The sequence below is a fragment of the Orbicella franksi genome, chromosome 8 (assembly GCF_964199315.1).
Source record: "Orbicella franksi chromosome 8, jaOrbFran1.1, whole genome shotgun sequence".
NCBI lineage: Eukaryota > Metazoa > Cnidaria > Anthozoa > Scleractinia > Merulinidae > Orbicella > Orbicella franksi.
This window is the reverse complement of record NC_138152.1, coordinates 4,092,179-4,115,684: the sequence shown is the minus strand read 5'-3', so window position 1 is coordinate 4,115,684 and position 23,506 is coordinate 4,092,179. Positions and strand designations below refer to the sequence as shown.

At 40.7% G+C, this 23,506-nt stretch overlaps 2 protein-coding genes across 2 annotated transcripts; both read left to right on the top strand.

Moving 5' to 3' along the window:
- Positions 1-1,397: 1,397 nt before the first annotated feature.
- LOC145496075 (scavenger receptor cysteine-rich domain-containing protein DMBT1-like) lies at positions 1,398-14,737 on the top strand. Its single transcript, XM_081475691.1, has 6 exons — positions 1,398-1,437; positions 8,739-9,089; positions 9,201-9,350; positions 9,952-10,074; positions 11,028-11,378; positions 13,818-14,737. The coding sequence occupies exons 2-6, from the start codon at positions 8,768-8,770 to the stop codon at positions 14,147-14,149; spliced, it is 1,278 nt and encodes a 425-aa protein (XP_081331817.1). The 5' UTR covers positions 1,398-1,437; positions 8,739-8,767; the 3' UTR covers positions 14,150-14,737.
- LOC145496040 (protein CFDP2-like) lies at positions 4,332-6,508 on the top strand. Its single transcript, XM_081475655.1, has one exon. It carries the CDS (start codon positions 4,700-4,702, stop codon positions 5,507-5,509), a length of 810 nt encoding a protein of 269 aa, XP_081331781.1. The 5' UTR covers positions 4,332-4,699; the 3' UTR covers positions 5,510-6,508.
- Positions 14,738-23,506: the final 8,769 nt, after the last annotated feature.

Genomic DNA, 23,506 nt, shown 5'->3' with positions numbered 1-23,506 from the left:
AGCTTAGAATTTCTTAAGGGTTCCTGTTTGAGATATGTTTGATAGTGGGAAGAAACAATAATTATATGTAATAATGAAACGTTAGACCTGTTCTTCAGTTTTCGCGGTTTCTTAATTCATTGACAAAGAAACTTTGCAGAGCCACTTAAGGTTTTCCATTAACCGTGTCATTAATCATTTATACGATTATTTGTAATGTCATGCCATGTTATGCAATGCCAAGTGGGTGTATCTTCCAGGGGGGGGGGGGTACTCCCTTATATGGGCTATATAGGCATGTGCCGCCCTAAAGGGTATGGTTTTTCAGCCATTTTGGTCTTAAATAGGGTATGGATTTTGCACTCTAGTCTTGAATTGGATATGTTTGTTTAGAAGAAGCTACTTTTTCATCATTATCGGTAAGACCACAAACAAAAGAGCTTCACAAATTATGTTTAGGGCAACTGTGCCAGTCGCAACGGTCATAAATAGGGTATCGAATTTTTGGTCTGGTCATAGATTGGGTGGGAAAAATCGCAGATTTTGGTTATTGATAGGGCAAGGGGCTTTTTTGGGAAGCGGGTCGTACACCCTCACCCAATTGCTCTGGGATTACCCTCCCGGGATTTATACCGGTAACTTGATGATTTTTTTGTGGGAGTAAACCCCGGGTGTGTCGAATAATGGAAGCTCTCAATATTTCCTGTTTATTCCATTTTATGTTTTCTGTTTGTTATGTTATTATCGACTAATATTAACCAGATTGTGGGCCTGGATGACGCTGCAGTAATCCCAGTTAAGAGCAATTTCAACCCATTTCGACTGGCAGCCATCCAATCATTTTGCCCATGTCAGCTTTCAGTTAAAAAATGTGACATTTCTCAGCTAGCAGTCAAAGTTTTCAATAATTCTAGGTTATTAGTTAATCCTCATTCACACCCCTTCGTTTAAAGAAACTTTATAATCATCGCAAATTAGAATCTTGTCAGTTAACCCGAATGCAATAAACCAGCTAAGTTAATGGTGCTTAATTAAACATTTGCAGTTAAAATAAATAACAATAGATATCGTCCATTACGGTTGCGAGTTAGAGAGAAAATTAAGAATTAAAATACCGCTATTTTACCCCTTAAAGTAAATATGCAATAACTGTAACAAGGTAAAAATCTTAAAAAAAAGTTATCATTCAGCTATCTTAATCTTACATTTAAATTTGAATCATTTTACTTCGTACGTGACTTCAGCTTATTCCGTTTAGAGGAACTATATCCACCTGTTAATACGATATGGGAAATTGTTTACTATCATAACGAGTTAAAAGCCTTTGACAATGGAGACATTTGTTTTAACTGACCGTCATGCAACCTGTTACATCTTGTTCCAACAGCAATTGCCTCACTCAGTTTTCAATCATAGCACAAAGGAAGAAATTCACCTTAGAGAAATCATCAAGAACTGGTAAGAAAATTGTACTGTTTGTTTTTTGTTTCTGCTTTCTAGAAAAGTTGTGGGTAAGGGAGCAGGTTCAAATAGAAATGTTGTCGTTATTAATCGCTAGGAAACGGAGTTTTCGTGTTTTGCAGTATGATATTTCCTCTGTGTTGAGCAAATTATGTGAAATTCAAAAGGAATGTCCATATGGTAGCCAACATGGTATATATAGAAATTTTTAAGAAGGAAATAATTGACAATTATTAAAAAGCAATGATAAAGAACGGTGATGATGATGGAGATCGGGAAGCAAGTTCCGATTGACCAGTAGTACATGTAAATGCATAGCTGAAGCAGCAATACTCCTGAACAATTCTTGTTACTGAAGCTAGAAAGAATTGAGGTTTTGAGCGCCGGTTTACGGGTTCCAAAAACGCTTCTGGTTCCTGAACGTTAGTGCAGTCTCAGGAGATTTAATTTAATTGTTTCGCGTGTTTAGCTTCACCTGTTTTCCTAGCTACGCGTGAGAATCATATGCATCCTCACGTTCAATTTTAGACTGCGTGCAACTGTTGTCAATATTCAGCACATCTTCTTTTAAAGCTTCGATAGTTCTACAGTTAAAAATGTTGAGGTTAGGAAGTTGTTTATGGGGAGAAGCAGAAGAAACAGTCAAAGTTTTAGGATAGAGTACTCAAATTGCTTACTATGTCGCAAAAACGAGAGTTTTAGCAATGACGGCGGCGACGGCGGGGACAACGCCTTGTAAAAAATGAATTAATATTTTTCTGTATTTTACCTTCGAATATCGCGACTGTGTAAATCAGTCCAGTACGCCTATCGGTCTAAAACCTTGCTCAGGCTAAACATGCATCGACAGCGTTCAACTCCAAAAGAAGATACAAACAATTAGCCATTGCGGTTCGCGTTCTCCAGTATACGTAGAATTTAATCATTTCACGTTTTTGTTTTGCAGAGGACGACAACGAAATGTACAAAGATTCAAAACGTACATGCACAGTCATTGTTTTGCTTATTAAACCTTTTGTTTGGTTATACTCTCATCGCCGTCGTGGTTTGCTAAAACTCCCTATTAGCGAATAGGAACCTGAGAACCTAATTTGACAGTTTTCCTTGCGAAATAAGTTCTGTACATGTGTAACCTTTGCACTAGTGTAGCGCTGTTGTACGCCCCTTACATCGAGATTAAAACCTTGCACATTTACCTAAGTTTGTTTCGTGATATCGTGAAGTTCGTCCGCCCAGATATTCACAACACTGAAGTCAACAGACAAATTCGCCGACTTGTTGGAGAAAACTATCGTTGTTTTGAAAGACGACAGTCTTAACACACGATTAACACGGATTTTGGGGCGAAACCTGTACGAAGGTAATGTCGAGAATTTGCCTAAGAACTCGCTGGAGAGGTACGACCTAATGGTTTTTAGTCCCACTTTTCATTGGTACGTCCTAACAGAGCTAAAGCCAAAGTGAGAAGGAGTTTGACGCGTCGGCGATGCTGAATGAGTGGAGTCTCAACCCTGAAACACTAACAGTTCAAAGCTTCAAAGATGTATCTTCGAAATCCTCGTCCGATTTCAAAAAGAGCTTGAGGGGAGTGGGAGATGTTAGCCAGGGGTATCACCAATTGGTTCTCAAACCAGAAAACAGACCTTTTGATCGAGTCTTATTGGAAACCTTGATACACGAAGTTCACGAATTTTCAAGGTTCGTGTTTGGAGGATGCTACTGTCCTTTCTGTGCTCAGTTCATTTAGCAAACGCACGCTGAGAACCTCAGGACCAAGCATCCATTAGCCGTGAAAGCAATTCGAAACAACTGCTTCATGGATGACTTGATGCCATAGGTACCCACAGTCGAGATCGCCTAGGATACACGAGCCGCACACGCAAACAGCCTACGGAACTCGGCGGGTTGGCAGGTTTTCTCATACGAAAATGGATGTCAAACCGAGCAGAAATTTTGAAAGACATTACAGCAGAAGACCGTACATCGGGAATTGTTTTAGAAGAAAACGTTTTTCAAACACCAAGCTGTGAATGTAAAAGAAGGCATTTTTCCGTTTAATTATTTGTTAACACCAGACATGGAACATACCAAGCAGAAGGGTTTGAAGCAGAGCGCGTCCGCATACGGTTTCCTAGTAACATATATCGTAAGAGCTGAGCTTCGGATACCGCGAACCTGAATCCAGACAGCAGATTGGGTCTTACCACTTCTGGATCACCACCAAGAACATTGGAAGTCATGGTTCTAAGAATCCGCAGGTCTTGATCGAATCAGTATCACGCGATTTTTGAAACGCAGACATTCTCCCGCCGTTAACCCTTTGAATACCAACTAGGCATATATATGCGTAATTAATGGTCGTGCTCTTTGTACCACTTGTGACGTCATCAATTTAAATGTCATCAGATATTCTTGATAAGCAGATAGTAGTGCTAGGCTAGCCCTTTCCGTACAATGGTCAGGTTTAGATATCGACGACATTCCGACGCCGCAAATCGAAAAACAACGTTATCAGTTTTGGTGCAAAAACGGTGGTAAAATGGTCCACAACGCCTATGATTGATCAAGGTCCATTTCTAGGCTTCGCCCGTAATTAACATCCAACTTTTCACTGCAGCCAGAAAGAACATACAATGCAAAAGGTAGCCAGTGTAAAAGGGCCGAGAAAAACAGAAAGGAAAGGGCCAAAAAACGAAATTGAGAACGGTTAATGGCAAAAAAAAAAAAAAAATTGGCTTATGCGCATGCTCGGAATTGTAGTTTTGATCGATTCTGTACCTAATCCTCGAAAAATCTCTCCTTTTAGTAAAAAAAAAGCTTTTTTTAGCAAAGCTTAGGCTTATTTAGCGCCATGGCAGCTAAAAAAACCTGACTAAACGGTTAAAAACGGTATTTTTTGGCGAAAGTTTGGTATTCAAAGGGTTAAAGCTTTCTCGGATGTCTCCGACGCGGCATACACAGCAACATTTAACATTCGCCACGCGTACGAATGGGGTCACCACCTTATCGCGGTGGAGCGGTTTGTGTGTCTCAATGACCCCTAGAGCTATGTCGGCTGGAGTCTTGTACTCCTGGTAGGGCCACCCATGCCGAACAGGTCGAAGGGTAGAGCCCAGACAAAGAGTGACCCCCTTGTCCTCCAGGTTGGGGGCTGGGCGTAGGGTTAACAACCCCACCCCATAAAAGACAATTTGTTACAGAAACTGGAAACGCGGACAGTGATACAACACTAGCTGGGGGTGTCATTACTGGGGCTGCAATGACGCTCTTGGGTCAAAGCCAGCGGGAAGCCCAAAGGCCGATGGGCCCCATGGTAGCCTCCAAGCGACAGACGACCATCGGTTGCTGGAATGTGAGAACCATGGCAGAAGCAACACGGGCAGGGCAGGTAGCCAAGGAGATGCCGGACTATGGAATTGAAGTGCTAGGGATAAGTGAGGCCAGATGGAAAGGGATGGGATCAGTAACACTACAGAGTGGTGAGACAGTGGTATACTCAGGAGATGACGAGGTGCACCAGGGAGGAGTAGCCATCATGATGAGTGCGAGAGCAAAGAGAGCCTTGATGGAATGGACGCCGATTAGCAAAAGAATCATCACAGCACGATTCTACTCAAAATACAAAAAGCTGACAGTAATACAAGCATATGCACCAACAAATGATGCGGTGGACGAGGAAAAAGACGAATTTTACAATCAGCTGCAGGACACTGTTTCAAGCTGCAACAGACATGATATGATTGTGGTGATGGGCGATATGAATGCCAAAGTGGTTGAAATGGCAGAGGTCAATGACATAAGCTGCGAGGTACGACGAAGAAGGTGGAACTGGTTGGGACACATACTCAGGAGAGAGGGTGCGAACGACTGCTTCACAGCATTAGGATGGACATCAGAAAGTCGAAGAGCGAGAGGGAGGCCAAAGGCAACTTGGAGAAGGACGGTGGAGAAGGAAAGAAACAAGGCGGGGTGGAAGAGCTGGGAAGTGGCCAAAGCGGTGGCACGGAACAGGGAGTGTTGGTCGGAAAGCGTGACGGCCTTTTGCGCCTACTGGCGCGAAGAGAAATGATGATGATGATGATGATGATGATGACGCGTACGTAGATGGGCCTATCATGACACATTTAACTGGATCGAAGACACGGCTATCTCCATTGACCGTAATGGGTGTTCCGCGAGTCCAGCTCACCGTTGGAAATCTCGGTGTCGCAAAACAGCACGAACGTTAACTTCTGGATATATGGCCAGAATTGTAACTATAAGCCCTTCGTGTCCCATCCAGCGAGAGAAATCCACCAACAGTCGAACCCCAACCAATGGCTTCTCCTCAAACAAAATTCCGCGGAACATGGCACAACGGGACTTACACTTTGGGAATTAGCGGAAGCTGAGACCAGTCGTGGAAAGGTTCGATGATTCTATTGCTTCCAGAAAGAAACTAGCCTGAGCGAAAATCCTCTTAACCAGCGGGCGTTTTGAGAGAAGTGAAAGCCGAATGAATGCACCCCCAGAGGAAGAGATTGCGCAAACAAATGAAGAGAGCGAAACCTACTACCAAGAACAGGATTGCTCAACCTTCGCAATTAACGAAGAGACGAAGTGGCGTTTAAACCCTACCACGCCGAATTGTGCAAGAGAAGTCATTCGTTGCCTCTCACTCCATGTTAATTGGACGCTGGCATTCTATGCGCAACTCAAGACTTTGGCGATCAGATGATCTAGCAAGAGAAACCAAATTCCCGATTATTTTACCGAAGACGGAAATATCCCGTAACACAGTTAATCGTCAAGCGGGATAATCACGGAATGGGTTGCCACGAGATGGGTGAAAGCTACACTCTTAATCACCTTCGTTATAAGTACCACGTGATCCACAGTCAGCAGGAAGTAAAGAAATGCGTGCAAAACTCTTGCGAATGCAATAGGCGCTTCCGGGTTCATCCAGTTACACTGCAGATGGCTCCTCTACAGCAGTTCCGACTTATAGATCGTCCACAAATTTCGTTACAGACTTCGGTGGATCAAATCTGACGACACAAGGACATAGAGGAGTTCGAACAAAGATAAGCGTATGACTGTTTCCTTGCAAGCGAACGCACCCCTATCATTTGCAGATGATCGCATCCGTTGACACTGCAGGCTACTTAAACGCGTTTAAGATCAGATTCGGCGTTCATCAGCAAACAAATGAACAGATTAGCACTGGAATCCAGCAACAGCATCTCATTTCGGAGGAGTGTTCAAAGTCATGACAAAAGCTGCAAAACGAGCGATTTCGGATATTTTTAACGACGCAGATGTAACGGAAGAGGAGCTTCAAGCCTGCTTCCTTGGAGTCTATTGATCACTCACGACTGCCAGCGATGATCCAAATAATAAACCTGTCCATAAACGCAGCCATTTTCTAATCTGTCAGATGGGTCGAGACACTACACCCCACAGCGCTCGTCGATAACACCGCATTTAACACATGAGCGTATATTCGACGCCTGTAGCGACGTTGGCTGCAGTAATTTCTTCCACGCATTGGCTCTGGTCACAAGTGGGTTTCACGACAAGAGAATCTGAAGAAGACAATCCAGTAATAGTTATCTAAAACGCAACAAGGAGAGAAAAAAGATCTCATCTTGCTGTTGCGTGACATTCAGGGCGTTTTCCATTTACAAAAAATTCGGAAAATTTCTGTTGGGAATTTCCGTTTGGGAAAAGCGCGTTCCATTTGTCACAAGTCCCATTCGTTCACAGGCCCCTCTCTGTCGCTTCTCTGAATCTCTCGCGAATATTCAAAATGGAGGCCAATGAGGCCTATCAGATGTTGTTTTTGTGCGAAATATTAGAAGTCTCTATAGAGGAAGAAAGTTTGATTAATTCAGAAGATGATGCAGTAGATATCTTTTCAGCGGCCTCGACGTTCACCTGTGAACGAAGAATTACAAAAGAACTTTTCAGAGTTGTTCATGCAACATTTTACGCGGGAAACGTGCACCGGCGAAAAAAACTTCGAACAAGCAAGAATCTCTACCTACCACTTTTATATGCAGCACATTCGTGCTGCAATAAATTTTCTAGATCTGGCGTTAGAACGTGGCAGGCAGAGCACTCGTAGTAGCCCTGAGAGTTTGTTTGCAAAAAGCTTCCAGAAAACTGACCCTGATCAGCCGGCATTTTTGTTGAAACACGAGGGAGCCGAAGGGAGGTCTGGCCGCTTAAAAGACCGCATAAGGCATGGAACTGGTGATAAAGACGAGAAATCTGTAAATGGAACACAAATTTTCCATTGGGAAGTTTCCACGGGGAAAACGAGACTACCTTTTCAGGAATTCCGTTTATTCCAGAAAATTTCCAGTGGAACGAACCAAAAGGTCATGTTCCATTTACATCCCAACCGGAATCTCCGGAATTTTTTGGTAAATGGAAAACGCTCTCAGTCACACGATTCAAAGCTGCCATTTTACATCTTGACTTTGTTTTTGAGAAATCAGTGCATTGCAATCACTTTGACTGATCGACCTCGAATTGAGGTCAAATTCTAGCTTCCGTTATCGACTTTTGAAAATCGCGCTTATCGAAAATAACACGAATACTTATTCTTATATGTTAAAAAAAAATTAGACCAAAATATAACATAAGATATATAGCACAAAAAGTATTAAACGCATCGGGTTCAAATTCCTTGCGCCCTTAATCGTGTTATGCCTTTTCAATATTCAGAACTGATGTTTTTGTAGCTTGGTCAGAAAATGAAAATGTGTTTATGCAAATGAGGCAAAATTGCATACAAATATTCACCAGTTGCTTTTCAAACCAGAGAGCAGAAATAGTGCATTGCCGATCAATACAGTCAAATACCAAAAGTTTTCAAGTCAAATCACTGTCTTTGGAACCTGTTGTAAGCGACCACCTCTGACGACCGCGACCACTTTTGGCGCCAAAAGTTTGAATTTATTTTTATGTTTTTAACCTCCTGTAAGCGACCACTTGACAGATATTAGAGTGAAAATGGGATAATAAGGCGTTGCAGTTCCTCAGAGGCGAACCATGACACTCAGAATAACTACCTGACGAAATCTTAAATATTTTTGTGGCTACTAAAAGTTATGTGGGTTTAAACAGGCACTGACGCATGGGGTAAGTCTATGCAGTTACCATATACTCAGCATATGATAACTGTAGAGACTTTTGACTTAATAAGGTCTAAGCTCTCTTAAGCGACCACCTCCCATGAGCGACCACCTAGGCTTGACATTTTGGGTGGTCGTTTATGGAAAGCTCGACTGTATTTATATTTCCGATTTCAGACCTTCTGCTGCTGTGAAGTTGAACAGAGATGGTCGTCAAGCAACTGCTTAACATCCCCATTCTACTCGTCCTTCATCCAATGTTCTGTGGAGCAACTGCTCCACAATGTAGCCAAGCCGAATCTTCCATATATGGCATGATGCTAAAGGGACACGTTATCAAAACGATCAAAGGGATATCACTGGGCGGTTTGTGCTTACAGGAATGTTATCGTGACGTCAGGTGTCAAAGTTACAATTACCTTATTTCCCGAGCAACGTGTGAATTAAACGACCGCACCAAGGAGGCCAAACCTGAAGATTTTGTTCCTGATTCTGGAAGATATTATTTTAGACGAGACATGAATAGAGGCAAGTTTGTATAACAAAACAGTGACTAAAATAACCAAAAAGCGGGGTTCCGCACCGCTAAATATGGGTCCTCGTGATATAAGTTTCACTGTTAATCTCTTTACGTTCCAGTACCCCTCGGTTCCATTCCTGAACTGCCCGCTGAAACATGCAAAGAAATCAAGGCCAGTGAAGGAGGAGAAGCGGTCAGCGGCGAATATTGGTTCGATTCTATAATACCCGGGGAGACTGTGCTGGCTCACTGTGACATGGAGAAAGAAGGTAATGAGAGGGGGAAGTTGGGAGGCTCGAAACCTGAAAAAATTCTTTGACATCGCTCTATTTCCAGTGCTGGAAAAGGAGAAGAGGTACAAAAAAAGTAGGCAGGATGCTCATGTCTTGTGCGGGCGAAAGAAAATCGATTCACGAAAGAAATTAGCTCTTTTCTTCGTAGAACGACAAGACCTACAGTGATTCACGGTGTTGCAGAAAGTCCCTACTGGTTTTGACAGCTAAACTGAATCTCTTGATTGCGTTACATTACTATACAAGACAAAGCATTAGATCTTGGTGAAAGAGTTCTCTCAAAATCTCAATTCCTACTGGCATTGTTGGCAAGCACGGCCAAGTTTACTAAATTCATTACGTGAGGTAGGCATACCGGCAGTTCAGTAAACTATAATCCGTTATTCTTGGCTAGAATTTATCACGAAACACGAAATAGTAGTTCCACTAAACAGAAGCTCTATAGTGACCCTCGGAAGTCTTTCGGTGACCCTAAAGCAGTTAGATCCCTCGACTAGCCTATAACAGTATTACTGTAACTATGATGACCTTTTTACCAATTTCGCATGACTTAGCAATATTTGCATTTCATTGGCAGATGTGGATGAATGTAGCGCTTCAATCCTCGTGTGTGACGTGAATGCCCACTGTCAGAATACCCAGGGCTCTCATCGTTGTTCTTGTAAAGCTGGATTTACCGGAGATGGAAAAACTTGCACTTGTAAGAATATAGTAAATGGTAACCCTGTTTGATTTGACTGGAGAAAGGGTGATAGAGGAGCTAGGGAGTGCAAAAAAAGGGAACGTGGCGTCCAAACTTGATTAAAGTCGTCTTTACAATGGAATGGAGATTTAAGTTTTTATTTTTAAGGGTTTGAGCTCAGAGAGGTAAAACCTACCAGCAGCCATTTTTCGCACCCTCGGGAACATTTTGCCTTCAGAGCTGTTATAATAACGATAAACAATAACTTCATTTTTTTAAATTTTTTTTAAACTTCATATATATATACAGTGCTGTTCCTGCGTTTATAGCGCTTTCAAAGAAATGAATGAAACTATACGATCAGAAATAAACTCTATATACAAAAAGAGTAAGTACAGTTCGAATAAAATTAACAATGTCTACAAAACAATGAGTAACTGTCCACAAATAGTTTAAAAAGTATGTTTTAAGGCCCCTTTTGAAGCTCTCGATAGAGATCGACTTGCGTAAGACTAGTGGTACATAGATTGTTCCATGATCCGGCTCTGGGCACAAACACTAAATGCCATGTCACCATAACTTTTTGTGAAAACAGTTCATTGGTGACGGATCTCAGAGATCCAGAGTGACAGTGATGATAAGGCCTATCAACCAAATTGTTTTCTTGATATTCGTGTTTCCAAATTTCCACTTTTGGTATCATAATTAATCGTTTCTCATAACTATTGTTGTGTTTGCATTCTTTTGTTGTATTAGAATACCTTTCTTTTATTATCAGTCGTAATATAAGCTTCCTCTGTAATGCAGTTTAGCTTCATCTTAGAGCTCTTATACAAAATAATATGGGACTTTAAAACATATCAAATTTTGAAATCTAACCCAGTTTTTTATTTGTTCAATTGGCAGCATGTATTGGTTGGGCATTTCTTCCTGATTGTTATTTTTAACACCGTGTTGCATTGTTTCAACAGCGCAGTTGTATGTGACGACGTCAAGTTCATGTGCTAATCTTTTAACCATCCGGTCCAGTACGAGTGGTATGATATATTCAAACAAACAAGGATTCTACAATAATTCCATGAGATGCCATTGGTCTCTATCTTCGAACAGCAACTTGGAACTCATTTTCTTCAGATTTAATACCGAATCAGGTTACGATTTCGTTAATGTGTATGATGGCGGGTCTTCCTCCTATCCTCTTATTGGACGGTATAATGGAACGTCCATGCCTGGAGCTATTACAAGTTCGTCCAACCAGCTTTATATCACCTTCACAAGCGATGGTTCAGTTACGCCCTCTGGGTTTGCAGCAAGTTATCACGGTAAATAGAAAAAAAAATAATGTTACCGTCACAATGAAGTTTGTTGTTATCGTCACTGGATAGCGTTTGACTAAGAGGGTATGAAGGGTAAGAGAGTAAATCTCTCAGATAGGCCTTATTCACTAGGTAATCCCTCCCAAGTTAATTTTTAGCGGAGATTGTGCGCACCGAAGGCGAGAAAGCGGAGCCCCATATTTAAGGGAATCTGGTAACCCACCGAGCTAACATATTTTAGTTGTCCCTTGATTGTCCGGACATTCATCCGTAAGTACCTACGTAAGCCACTTGCATTGCCTTCTCGTGCGCAAATTTAGGTGATTTGAAAGTCGTGTTATCGTCCATAAACCAGAAAATTAACTCTCTTGGCATTTCTATGGAAAGTAGAAAGCCCAAATAATGTTTAAGAGGCACCAACGGGGAAAATCATAGCGTGGAGAGTCATAAATACATTGCTGAAGAAGAATACCTGGATAATTTTTCTTTCCTTCGATGGCCGCAAACACATGACTATCAATGCGCTTTCAGCTGTGTTTTGAATACAGATATAGATCATAGATTTAATGCAGCTTTAGGACGTCAAACAACAACAACAACAACAACAACAACAACAACGATAGTAATGTAAAGAATTGCTTCGAAGTAACAGTCGATAAAAATGACTGCCAAGTCATTGCATAGAACAAACATTCAAATTACGTTTTAGCGTGAATAATCAACTTGAACACGCTGAGCTGAATGCAAAACCGCAAGTCATCAATTTTGAACGTTTTCTGCTTCTAAATGCATTTCTTGACTTTAACTTGAATAATAATATTTCGTAAAAGGAGTTTTTGAGCATTTCTTTCATTTTGCCATCTATTGTTAGCATTTTATGCTTTAAAAGCAAACAAGATTGCTTATTTGACACTCTCGCTTGGTAATTTTCATTTTGTTTTATTATGGTAATTTCCACGTTTCTTTGTTTAATTCATTCAGTTTGGTGAAACGCTTATTGTTTCCAGTAAATGATTAGTATTTTATGGCAGCTCAGCTCTTAGGCTCGGCTAAGTCTTAGAGAAGCGCGCGTTCTGATTGGCTAATACACTCGATCCATTTGCTCGTGAGTTGCACGCTGACGTCAGCTTGTTTATTTGTGCTTTTTCTCGGCAATTTTTTCAAAAGATGTTACTACTTTTTACCTCATGATTGCTATTTTTTCTCGTAAAATATAGAAAAATCTAACAATTATTCTGAAGATGGTTCTATAATTCCTGTGAGCTACTAAATTTCGATCTCAAGTGTAATCTCACTTGGGAGGTTTGCTAAGCACTCAAGAAGCTAGAGTCACACCCGGTTATAGCCTCGTGCGACTCTTACCCAACGCTTCTTTCGTGCTAAGTAACCTCCCGCGTGCATCCATAACTCGAAAGTTGCACGCTGCACCTTTACCATTTCTTAAACATTAGATATGGCTTCCATTTCTCCCGTGGAAAATGTTACAACGTGCGTTGTTTGGATGTTTGGAGGTTAAAAATGATTTTAAGCCACCTGGTCAGTCCACCAGAGTATAATTCCGATTTGGTGTATATTTCTAGACCTTCTTCGGGTTTTTGAAAGTGAGGTTCGTCTAAAACTAATTTGAATGGGATTACCTTTGGAATAAGGCTTATATAATTGCATACTTCTTATTTACCGAGTCAGCGACCGCGTTTTTTTTACCCTTTAATTCGATCCAAAACCCGTGATTCACGCTTGAGCCATAAATGGAAGGGGAAAAAGGGAGATCCATGACCTACAGTGCGGAGCGAGAAGAAAAGCTTGGCACGATATTTATTATATCTCTACTGTATGTCCTGCGGGTTCGGGGAATCATTTAAGTCAAGCAGAACGGATTGAAAAGATTGACGTGCGTCAAAAACAAAACCGGAGTCAATTCTAAATCGCTGCTACATGTGGGACATGAAAATTTTGAGAAAACGAAAAACTTTGCTTTTATTTACCACGAACGTCCAAAAAGAGCGAAAAAAAGTAATGCGGATGGTTGTCTCACTTAACCTAAAAATCTCAAGGAACTGGGTACAAATGTGAATAGTATCTAAAGCGTAAAGTTTTTAAAGTGAAAAGGAGTCGTGGGTTTCGTAAAAGAGATGACAATATATTTACTTCCTTACCCTTCATCTTCTCCCGTGTTTGTTGTTTGAATTCATTATTTAACAACGAGGAATGGAGGAAGCTAATGTAAATTTACAAGCCGTAAATTAAAGTCGTAGCAATCAAGGAAAATAGGGAGCATTTGGAGAGAGCGCGTACGAAGGGGAAGGGGTCGCTTATTTTGTTTAGGGCATGAACATCTGAATTTGATGAAGGGCTTTGACTGTTTTATTATTATTATTATTATTATTATTATTATTATTATTACTATTATCATCATCATCATCATCATCATTACTATTTTTTTAGTCGTTAACTCAATTCGCCTGATTGGTGGTAGTACGCCATTAACTGGGAGGGTGGAAGTTTTTGCTGGCGGTGAATGGGGTACAATCTGTGATGATGGTTGGGATATAAATGACGCTAACGTGGTGTGCAGACAACTTGGTTTCCCACAAGCTTCTCAAGCTTACCGAGGCGCTAATCATGGTCAAGGAACAGGCCGGATATGGCTTGATGATTTGACATGTTCAGGTGCTGAGTCGTATATCTCCGACTGTGGAAATCGCGGCGGATGGGGAAGTCACGACTGCTCTCACAGCCAAGACGCCAGCGTGCAGTGCTCTTCTTCCATACCTTGATCAAATACAATACCTTGATAGTAAGAGTGGAAAAAAGGAAAAGCCTTTAAGCATTAGATGATGATCGGTTTATTGCCGCTTGTTGGAAGACTGTGATCAATGGTCACTAATACTATTAAAATCAATATCAATTTATTCTTTATTGCTTCTAATATGCTTGCAGAACAATCTAGATATTAGTATTTGGCAATTAGCCATCTGCCCGTTAAATCGTTGATAGAGATCACTACCGCGTTAAACGTTAATGTTTTTGTCATTTATAGCTATAACATATAAGATTTTTTTATTCATTTCATATTGTTTGCATCGAAGAGTTGTGAGTTTTCTAGATCTTACCCTAAGCTAACACCTGACATTAAGAATGGCTTAGTTATAGCAGGGGTCGATTCAAACTCTTGATTTACAGGAGAAACTATGACACAGAGCTTTTTCTCGAGAGAAAATTGACATGATCGAACGTTTTAGTTTCTTTAGGAACCCGCAAATAAAATCAATTAACTCGGTAACGCTGACTTTTTTTCAGTGTTTAGAAATATCAGTTTTTGTGTGCAGTCTTAAGCATTTCAATACATAAAAACAAAACCAAAAAAACAAAGAAAAAACTACGGATTTGCTGGGACCAATTTTAGGATATGTTTGGGATCTATTTGATATTTGTTTAATTGGCATTGTTTTCATTTGATATTTACTCTAGCGACATTTATTCATATTTGATTAACTCGGTATTTCATTTGTTCAGGAATTTCCCCTGCCATCGACAGAACTGATTATGACGGGACATTCCCTGATATTCTTTGAATACTTCGGTTTGCTTGCAGGAGAGGATTTTCCTATTTCTATTATTGTGGGTTCGTTTTTGGGGAATAAAATATACCAATGGTATTTACTAAACCTTAACAGTGTGTAAAAAGGGTTAATAAACCACCAAGAAAAGAAATATGTTCTTTTAAAAAAAGTTCGGAGCTCCGTTCTATGTTAATTTTAGCCAACAATCATAGGTTAAACGTAAAGAAAACATCGAAAAGATGCTAATAGCTTATGGAGGAAACTCGTTTGTGGTTTATTTACTTTTAGATAATTGATAATATTTACTCAATATACTCTTATCTAGGCTGTGAGATTCTTGTGTGTTTATCGTAGCTAACTGTGTCTCAACAACTTTCCTTTATGTTTTGACTTACAAAAGCTTTTACGGCATCAGAACCATGTTAGAACTGTTCATATCAATGTCCTGGAATTTGGATTATTTTAAGTTTAGTTAACGATTTCGTAATGTCTTCGGACAACCTACGCTTAACTTCAATCTTACGGCTAAACTCTGAGAAACGATTTAGCTGGACATATTCTACAAACACGTATTTCTTCCATCATTATTGAGGTTTACTTTAATCTGTGAATCAGGACAAACAACCAAACCTCGACGAACTCTATTTCCGTTGCCAGTTACGTTACTTTCATTTAGGAAACAAACATCAGCTAACATTACATCCGAAAACGTGATTTCAGCTGGCATGCCTCCTGAGAAGCAATATCCTTAAAAATAAAAATCTACTTTAGGTTGAATCCAGGTCACACATTTATGCATAATGAGGAGTTTTCTTAAACTCATTAAAATCTTGCTGACCTCTACATTTCTAACACTTTCGAGGTCCGTTTTTCTCAATTCGTGACTTTAAACTCAATTTTCTATGCTCTATCAGTGTAATACTTAATATAATTCACTTTTCATCAGGACCTACACCAAAATCTTAGTTAGTTTTCTTTATGTTTACTTTCATTTTTATGCATTCCTTTGCATAGAAATCTCTTGGAATACAGATTTTTACAAAAGTAAACATACCAAGATATGATGATGAAATCTCTTATTTTGGGCAACTCGAACAGCTGAAGTCACCTTTTAGGCATGACAAAGATATTTGATTTAGTTAGTTTTAGTAAATTAGGTTTCTCTGACATAAATATGAGTGCAGCTTATACCGACTGGACTGGTGATTCACGTGTAACTTATGCCAACTTCACTGGTAAAAGGACTTGCAAAACCTTGAAGACGTGTGGAAGACTTAGCCACCTCTGTAAGCCTGACGAAGATACCCAATAAAGCCTACGCTGTTGTGAAACAAAATCTGCTCCGTGACAGAGTGTACTGGTACAAGAGGTCATATCGACTAATGTGAGATAACGATTAGACAGCAATTAAGATAATAATCTCCACCCATAACGCAATAAAAATTGTTTTGAAAAAAAAAAATGATGTCTTGTTTACTTCCAGATAGCACATGTGAAAGGCGATCTCTTAAATCTCTAAGTATCGTAAGTGAAGATCACTGATTACCATCAGTTTGGTGTACAAAATTGCCTTCAATAGAAAACTAATAATAATCGTTGACTAGATAAAGACTAGAACACATCAAAGAGAATATCCACTACGCTGCATATCACTTCACAGTTTGAATTGTCCAATCAAATATCTCTTTATAAACGGCGTAGAGCAATTGGGTTGCACGTTAAAAATTTTAGCTGACGCCAACTTTGACGTGAATGCTCGCTTTCCAGTTTAATTTTTTTGAACAAAATGGGGGCATCGGTGAGATTTTATCCAGTTCCACAAGATGCCATCACCCCTTTTTATTAACGAAACCAAAACTGCAAAATACCGAGCTAAACAAATCAAGACTGTTCAAGACATTTTTAAGGCAAAGAAAAGTCAGAGGAGCTTCAAAAATAGGACGCGTAAGAACTGAATGCATGTTTGCGCCTAATATCCTAGCCCTTGGTAAGCCTCGGCCTGCTGTGTAAAATGCAATATTTTTTGTCTGTTGTCGTGTGATACTAACAACAACATTCATATGATGAACATTGAGCCAGATGCGACTCATGCTAAGTCAGTCGAACAGTTAAGTAAGTTTTAGTGATGACATAGCGCTTCACCAAGAATTTTGAAATAAAATGAATTGTCTAATTTTTCACGACCTTTAAATGTGGGCGAACCATCTTTTACGTCCCTGTTGAAAGCTACAAGTCAAAGAAAATTTGTTCGTGTGCCCTCAAATTCTGACAGTAGCTACTGCTTGACATATATATTTACAACAAAAACATGTCTGCGAATTTTTTATTTCCTTACTGACTTTCTCTCCGAGAGCGATTTTTCCACGATTACTCCATATTTTGTTCAGCTTTTTGGATCCGGAAACCGAGGGACAAATTCAATTAGCGAAAAACAAATTTGCTTTGACTGTAGCTTTCTAGCCTGCGAGCAGGCTCACCTCTGAGTCACGCGCGAGAGCGGCGACGAGCAATGCGATCCGGCGGGAAGGAGTCTGGTGAAGAGGCGCCAAGAAAGTGAGCCTGCCTTGATCTCTGTAATTTTTTCATTTCTGCTTCGTCTGATCGAAGTGAAATACCATTGGTCGAAAAGTGGGAAAGGCGAGAAAACTGTCAATCTATTATGTTTTATGAGGAGCAATTAGATCCCCATGGAGTCGGTAATTTACCTCCGTTCTCACAATAACAAATAATTTGTCCACATTTAGTCAGAGGAAGGCTAGAGTTGAGTGCGCGTATTACTGACGTTGTAACAAAGTTCCAGTCTATTTCTGGTTAAATTTCAAATTAAAGAGGGAATAGGATTTAGCAGCTCAAAGAATGTTATTGAATCAAGACGTACTTGTCTTGTTGCCGACTGCATATGGGAAAAATTTAATATTACAAACGTTCAGATTGCAAGCTGGCAACGAAACAACACGAAGGCGTTTGCTCGTTTACCAGCATCATCGAAGACCACACTGCCAAAGCAAGACCACTTGGAATCAAGTGTGTGTCCTTGGTAGACATTCGGCAAAACTTCATCAACAACGGATATCGCGCCTGCTGTTGTTATGAAAAATTTTTACAATTTTCCCGAGAAATCTGAGCTGCCAAAGTTCATACTTCCGGTGAAAAGTAGTTGGCTTAATATTTCTGCGGTTTCCGGGGTGGAAATGAAGAATTTGCAGAGATCAGAGCAGGCTCACATTCTCGTCTCTCGTCTCGTCTCGCCTGTTCACAGGCTAGTAGCTTTCAAAAGGGTGATTCGGACGCTTGCCATAGTTTGATGGCCTGCTCTATAAGCTTTAATTTGATGTAGGGGCTTAGGTATTTAGAATTTATACTGGACGCGTTACATCGCTTGGATGCGAGACACCTTCGCTTAGCTATTCTACCCTGAAACTCATGAGGTCGACTTGTGGCAAGTCTATAGGGGTACCCTTGCTTTTGATTTTCCGGAAACCACTCCATTCCGGTTATTGTTTGATATCCTCTGAGCTTCTGCATATCTCTTTACTTAACCTGCTCAACAGCTCTGCAGTAGATACCATGTCCGACTTTCTGGCACTATAATATTATCTATTCCTTGGGTACTTTTCAGCTTCTTTGATAGAGGGGGGACCAAGGGGAGGGGGCAGGGGGATAAAGCTTGTTGTTGTAGTTGTTGTAGAGTTTGCATGATTTTTCTTGTACCAGTATCAATTGCCACTATATTACTTCTGATGCTCGAGGCTCATCCTTCTCAGGTGGGACATTTTAGAACTGTTACAGTTCTGAAGTGCTTCGACCACCTATTTATTTTATCATCTTCGTTTGTATCCCTGACTGGTATGAACTGAACACTATTCTTCTTGCACAATTCATTCGCGTGATTCTCTGTACTGCCTCCAGTCTGTTCGTGCTGTTATATTAGGGACCTTTAGCACCGAGAGCTTTCATAGCGACAGCGACGTCGGTGGACGAAAGAGACTGGGGCGAGGACGGCGTTGTTCGCGCCAAAATATAGACCTCTAGCACCCTTCATTTTCCGACGGCAATATGCCGAGTTCTTTGAAAATGAACAAATTTTAAGACTTGTCGAGAGATACTTTTGCTTAGCTATGCAGACAACAACATTTCGGACGAAGAATTTGTTCCTTTATACGACTGTTATCGTTCAAAAAATCCGGCTAGATTTCGGCTATCCGATCGTACGATGTTTTCGATCTAGAAAACATGAATTCAGCTGACTGCAAAGCCGAATTTCGAGTTGAAAAGGCAGGGGTGTCTGGAAAACCCGAATAGCGAATAGTCGCGAATAGCGAATAGTCCCGAATAGTGCAAATAGTTTCGAATAGTGCGAATAGTAGCGAACAGTCACGAAAAGTGGCGAATAGTGACGAATAGTCGTCAATAGTCACCGCTTTAGATCTAATATCCAGCAAATAAGCAACAGAATTTCAGTGAATTTATTACCTTTTCTTCTCCGGACTCAGGTTAGTAGGCTGTCCATCGCCGACATTAAGAAAACAGAAAACACAAGGATAATCTAATAAAGACGTATTTACGTTTTTGTAGCGGTTAAAACAGAAGAAATTACGTTTAGAAACACCTTTTGTCCCGATAAGCGTCGTGCTTTTTAGCGGAAAAATCCCATCCAAAGATGCTAGAAGGTTGACTGCAAGATACTGGGTACCCTATTTGTTACTATTTGCCACTATTTGCCACTATTCGCCACTATTCGAGACTGTTCGCCACTATTTGCACTATTCGTACTATTCGTACTATTCGTACTATTCGCTATTCGCTATTCGGGACTATTCGCTGTTCGCTATTCGCGACTATTCGCTATTCGCTATTCAGGTTTTCCCGACACCCTTCGCCCGGCCAAAAAGTCTCACTACAGTCTACATTAGCTGCATTCCTTTTTTGGTCGAATGCAATCAGAGTAAAAAATTTATGACGTTAAATCGAGGACAAAATGTTCATCTCGTCGTCTCCTCACTTCAACTTGTCATCTCGTCGAGTCAACTTGTTATCTCGTCGTGTCAACTTGTCATCTCGTCGTGTCAACTTGTCATCTCGTCGTGTCAACTTGTCATCTCGTCGTGTCAACTTGTTATCTCGTCGTGTCAACTTGTCATCTCGTCGTGTCAACTTGTCATCTCGTCGTGTCAACTTGTTATCTCGTCGTGTCAACTCGCCGTATCGTCGTCTCAACTCGCCGTATCGTCGTCTCAACTCGTCTTCTCGTCACGTCAACTTGTCGTCCCGTCGTGTCGTCCTCTCTACTCGTCGTGTTAACTCGTCATCTCCTCGCCTCAGCTTGTCGTCTCTTCGTGTCGCCTTTTCAACTCGTCTTGTTGTGTCAACTCGTCACCGCGTCACTTCAAATTGTCGTCTCGTCGTGTCAACTCGTCATCTCGTCGTCTCGTCACGGTGCTGGCCGCCATTTTTGAATATTAACAACTGTTGGGGTCTCAAATGTAATAAATGTCCCTAAGTTTAATAAAGGTCCTAAATGTAAAAAAATTCGGCCCTAAATGTAATAACGGTCCTAACTTAATGACGATTGCAATTAATGTTCTTTCATATTCAGATGCCACAGAAGTAAGCCATAATTTCACTTTATTTTTATTGCATGTCTTATTTTACAGGAGTCAACATCAACAAACCTTGAGTTAATTATTAACAATAGAAGGTATAAATTTCAAGGAATGTCTTAAAATGTTTGGACACATGAATGATTGAGTAAGTTCTGGTAAATGTCCATCATCCCCGCCTCCTGTTCTTTTCTGAAGCTATTCTTTAGTAGAGCTTGTTTTAACAAGCGCAACATATGTAAAGAAGATGCCCGGCTAACCGATTTACCCGGCTACAACAAAGCCCGCCTTCGGATGCAAAATTCACAGCCCTTCTACCCGAGTTCAGAAAGCGTCATCGAAGAGTGACGTAGCGTGGGAAAACCAACTAGATTTCATGGCATGTATACTTTATCGTTAACATTTTTTACGATCAACCGTTAGTTTTTTCCAGTTTCTACGCCTAAGAGCTTAATTTTTGGCCACTTTGCGGCTAATCGTTAACCCCATAGAGACCCTCATGTGATAACTATTTACGCCATGCAAAAATGATAGCCCGCCTAGATAGGTGCCCCAGGGAAAGCACACAGGGTGGCTCGATTAGTAGTTTGTCTTCAAAGTAAATACGTCAAAGGGTTTTGTAAAGAAATATGAACATTGGCAGCCCCTAACCCCTCGAGCATTTTCGAACACTTCACGATCCAGTTTGGCTATATCTTCCCGAGCGTATTTTTTCAAATCCTGTGTTCTCTATTTCCCTCCTGCTCCTTATTTTCTATTTTGTTCCGCAGCCACTGAGCTTGTGCCTCTGCTTTGCTAGTCGCCTTATGTAATTACGGCAAATAAGGCTACCAATATGGCAGTCAGTTACCTCATTGCATTTAGGGCCAAAAGTTACTACACTTAAGACCTTTAATACATTTAGGGCCAAATTGTATTACATTTAGGACTTTTATTACATTTAGAGCCAAACTGTATTACATTTAGGACCTTTATAATATTTAGGGCCAAATTGTATCACATTTTGGACCTTTATTACATTTGAGACCCCAACATTCAACATTAGTACCGTGACGAGACGACGAGATGACGAGTTGACACGACGTGACGACAAGTTGACGTGACGCAGTGACGAGTTGACACGACGAGACGACGAGTTGAAAAGACGACACGACGAGACGACAAGCTGAGGGAAGGAGATGTCGAGTTAACACGACGAGTTGAGAGGACGACACGACGGGACGACAAGTTGACGTGACGAGAGGACGAGTTGAGACGACGATACGGCGAGTTGAGACGACGATACGGCGAGTTGAGACGACGATGCGGGGAGTTGAGACGACGATGCGGCGAGTTGAGACGACGATACCGCAAGTTGAGACGACGAGATAACAAGTTGACTCTACGAGATCACAAGTTGAAGTGAGGAGACGAGGAGATGAACATTTTGCCCACGATTTAATTTGACGTCATAAAAACCAGTTCAGAGAAAACCCCAAAACGTCGAAAACAACGAAAGAAGCCACAAAAAAGAATGACGTAGCAGATGGATACGAAAACGAGGCCGAAAACCCCTGAAAAACCTAGAGGGGCGGCCAATTTGCAGTCTCACAAAAAATCTCGATTTTTTTAGGGGTATGGAATGGCCCATTCAATTTAAAAGTGCTCGCAAAATTTGGCCTTTGCCAGAATTGCTCGCAAAAATTACACGGGTGCTCGCTTGCTCGTGCTTGCAAAATTTTTGCAACTGCTCGCATGCTCGGATTCTCGTTAAAATGTGCTCGATTGCTCGAAATTTCGTTAATCCTGCTTTGTAGTTATTTTTTTTTTTATATATAAACGATAAATCAGTTGTGATATGGTTAAAACAAAAAGGGTGAAATATCCTTACCTCTGGCTTCAGTCAGTTACTTCAACAGTTCAGCCTGTAACTGTTTTGGAGGCGCTGTATGTATTATCGGGAAAACGCACGAAGCTCCATGGCAATCATTTAGTTTGTTGGTTTATTCTTCATCATATTTCATCGTCACAGGCTTTCTGCTTGAAGCTGCTTGAGATAGGTACAGTTCCGCAGGCGAAAATGCGTTAAATTAAAAACCGTTAAGAATACTACAGAAATGACAAGTAATAATCATCCAAGGCTTTCCTAAATAAAACTCTAGAATTAATGTTTCTTAAAAAAAGGCAATAAATTTAAAATCGGGGCACCTAAATTAAAAGATGAAAGCTACGGCGCGCAAAATCCAGTAATAAGGGTAATATTACCACCAACCAATCTATAAAGGAAATCTTAACCACTTTAGTAAACACAACTGAACATGTTTAATAGTCGAATGTAGAAATCGATAATAACAAGAATTTCCCGCGTGTCGGGTTACTTGATGGTGCAATAAAGATCACCTGACTACGATATTATGCATACATCAATACATTTACATAAATTACAAAAAAATGTTCACAACAACCACTAACGGATCAACAAGGGTAATCTTTACCACCAACAGATCAATAAGTGCAATCTTTACAAACCGATCAATACAGTAATCTTTACCACCAACCGATCAATATGGGGAATGTTTACCGCCAACATATCTATAAGGGAAATTTTTACTACCAAGCAATCAATAAAGGTAATCTTTACCACCAACCGAGCAATAATGGTGATCTTTACGACCGACCAAGCGATAAGGGTTAGCCAATTGTTCAATAAGGGAAATCTTGACCACCAACCAATCAATAAGGGTAATCTTTACCACCAAACGATCTGTAAGGGTAATCTTTACCAGCAACCGATTAATAAGGGTAATATTTATCACCAGGTGATAAATTAGAGTACTTTGTACCACCAACCAATGAATCAACCTCGTTCCCAGGGTCTCTGATCTCGCCTTCCCTTGGAGCGAGAGCGGAGAGACTCTGGTTGGTCTGGTCACGTGGCTCCCAGGATCTGGGAGATGACAATTAAACTATTGCAATTGGGGGTGGGGGGGAT

Excerpts from the sequence above, each read along its gene's own strand:
- LOC145496075 (XM_081475691.1), top strand. The coding sequence starts at position 8,768 with ATGGTCGTCAAGCAACTGCTTAACATCCCCATTCTACTCGTCCTTCAT. Across the intron at positions 9,351-9,951 it reads CTGTGACATGGAGAAAGAAG|ATGTGGATGAATGTAGCGCT; the intron begins GTAATGAGAGGG and ends TTTCATTGGCAG. Across the intron at positions 10,075-11,027 it reads AGATGGAAAAACTTGCACTT|CGCAGTTGTATGTGACGACG; the intron begins GTAAGAATATAG and ends TTGTTTCAACAG.
- LOC145496040 (XM_081475655.1), top strand. The coding sequence starts at position 4,700 with ATGACGCTCTTGGGTCAAAGCCAGCGGGAAGCCCAAAGGCCGATGGGC.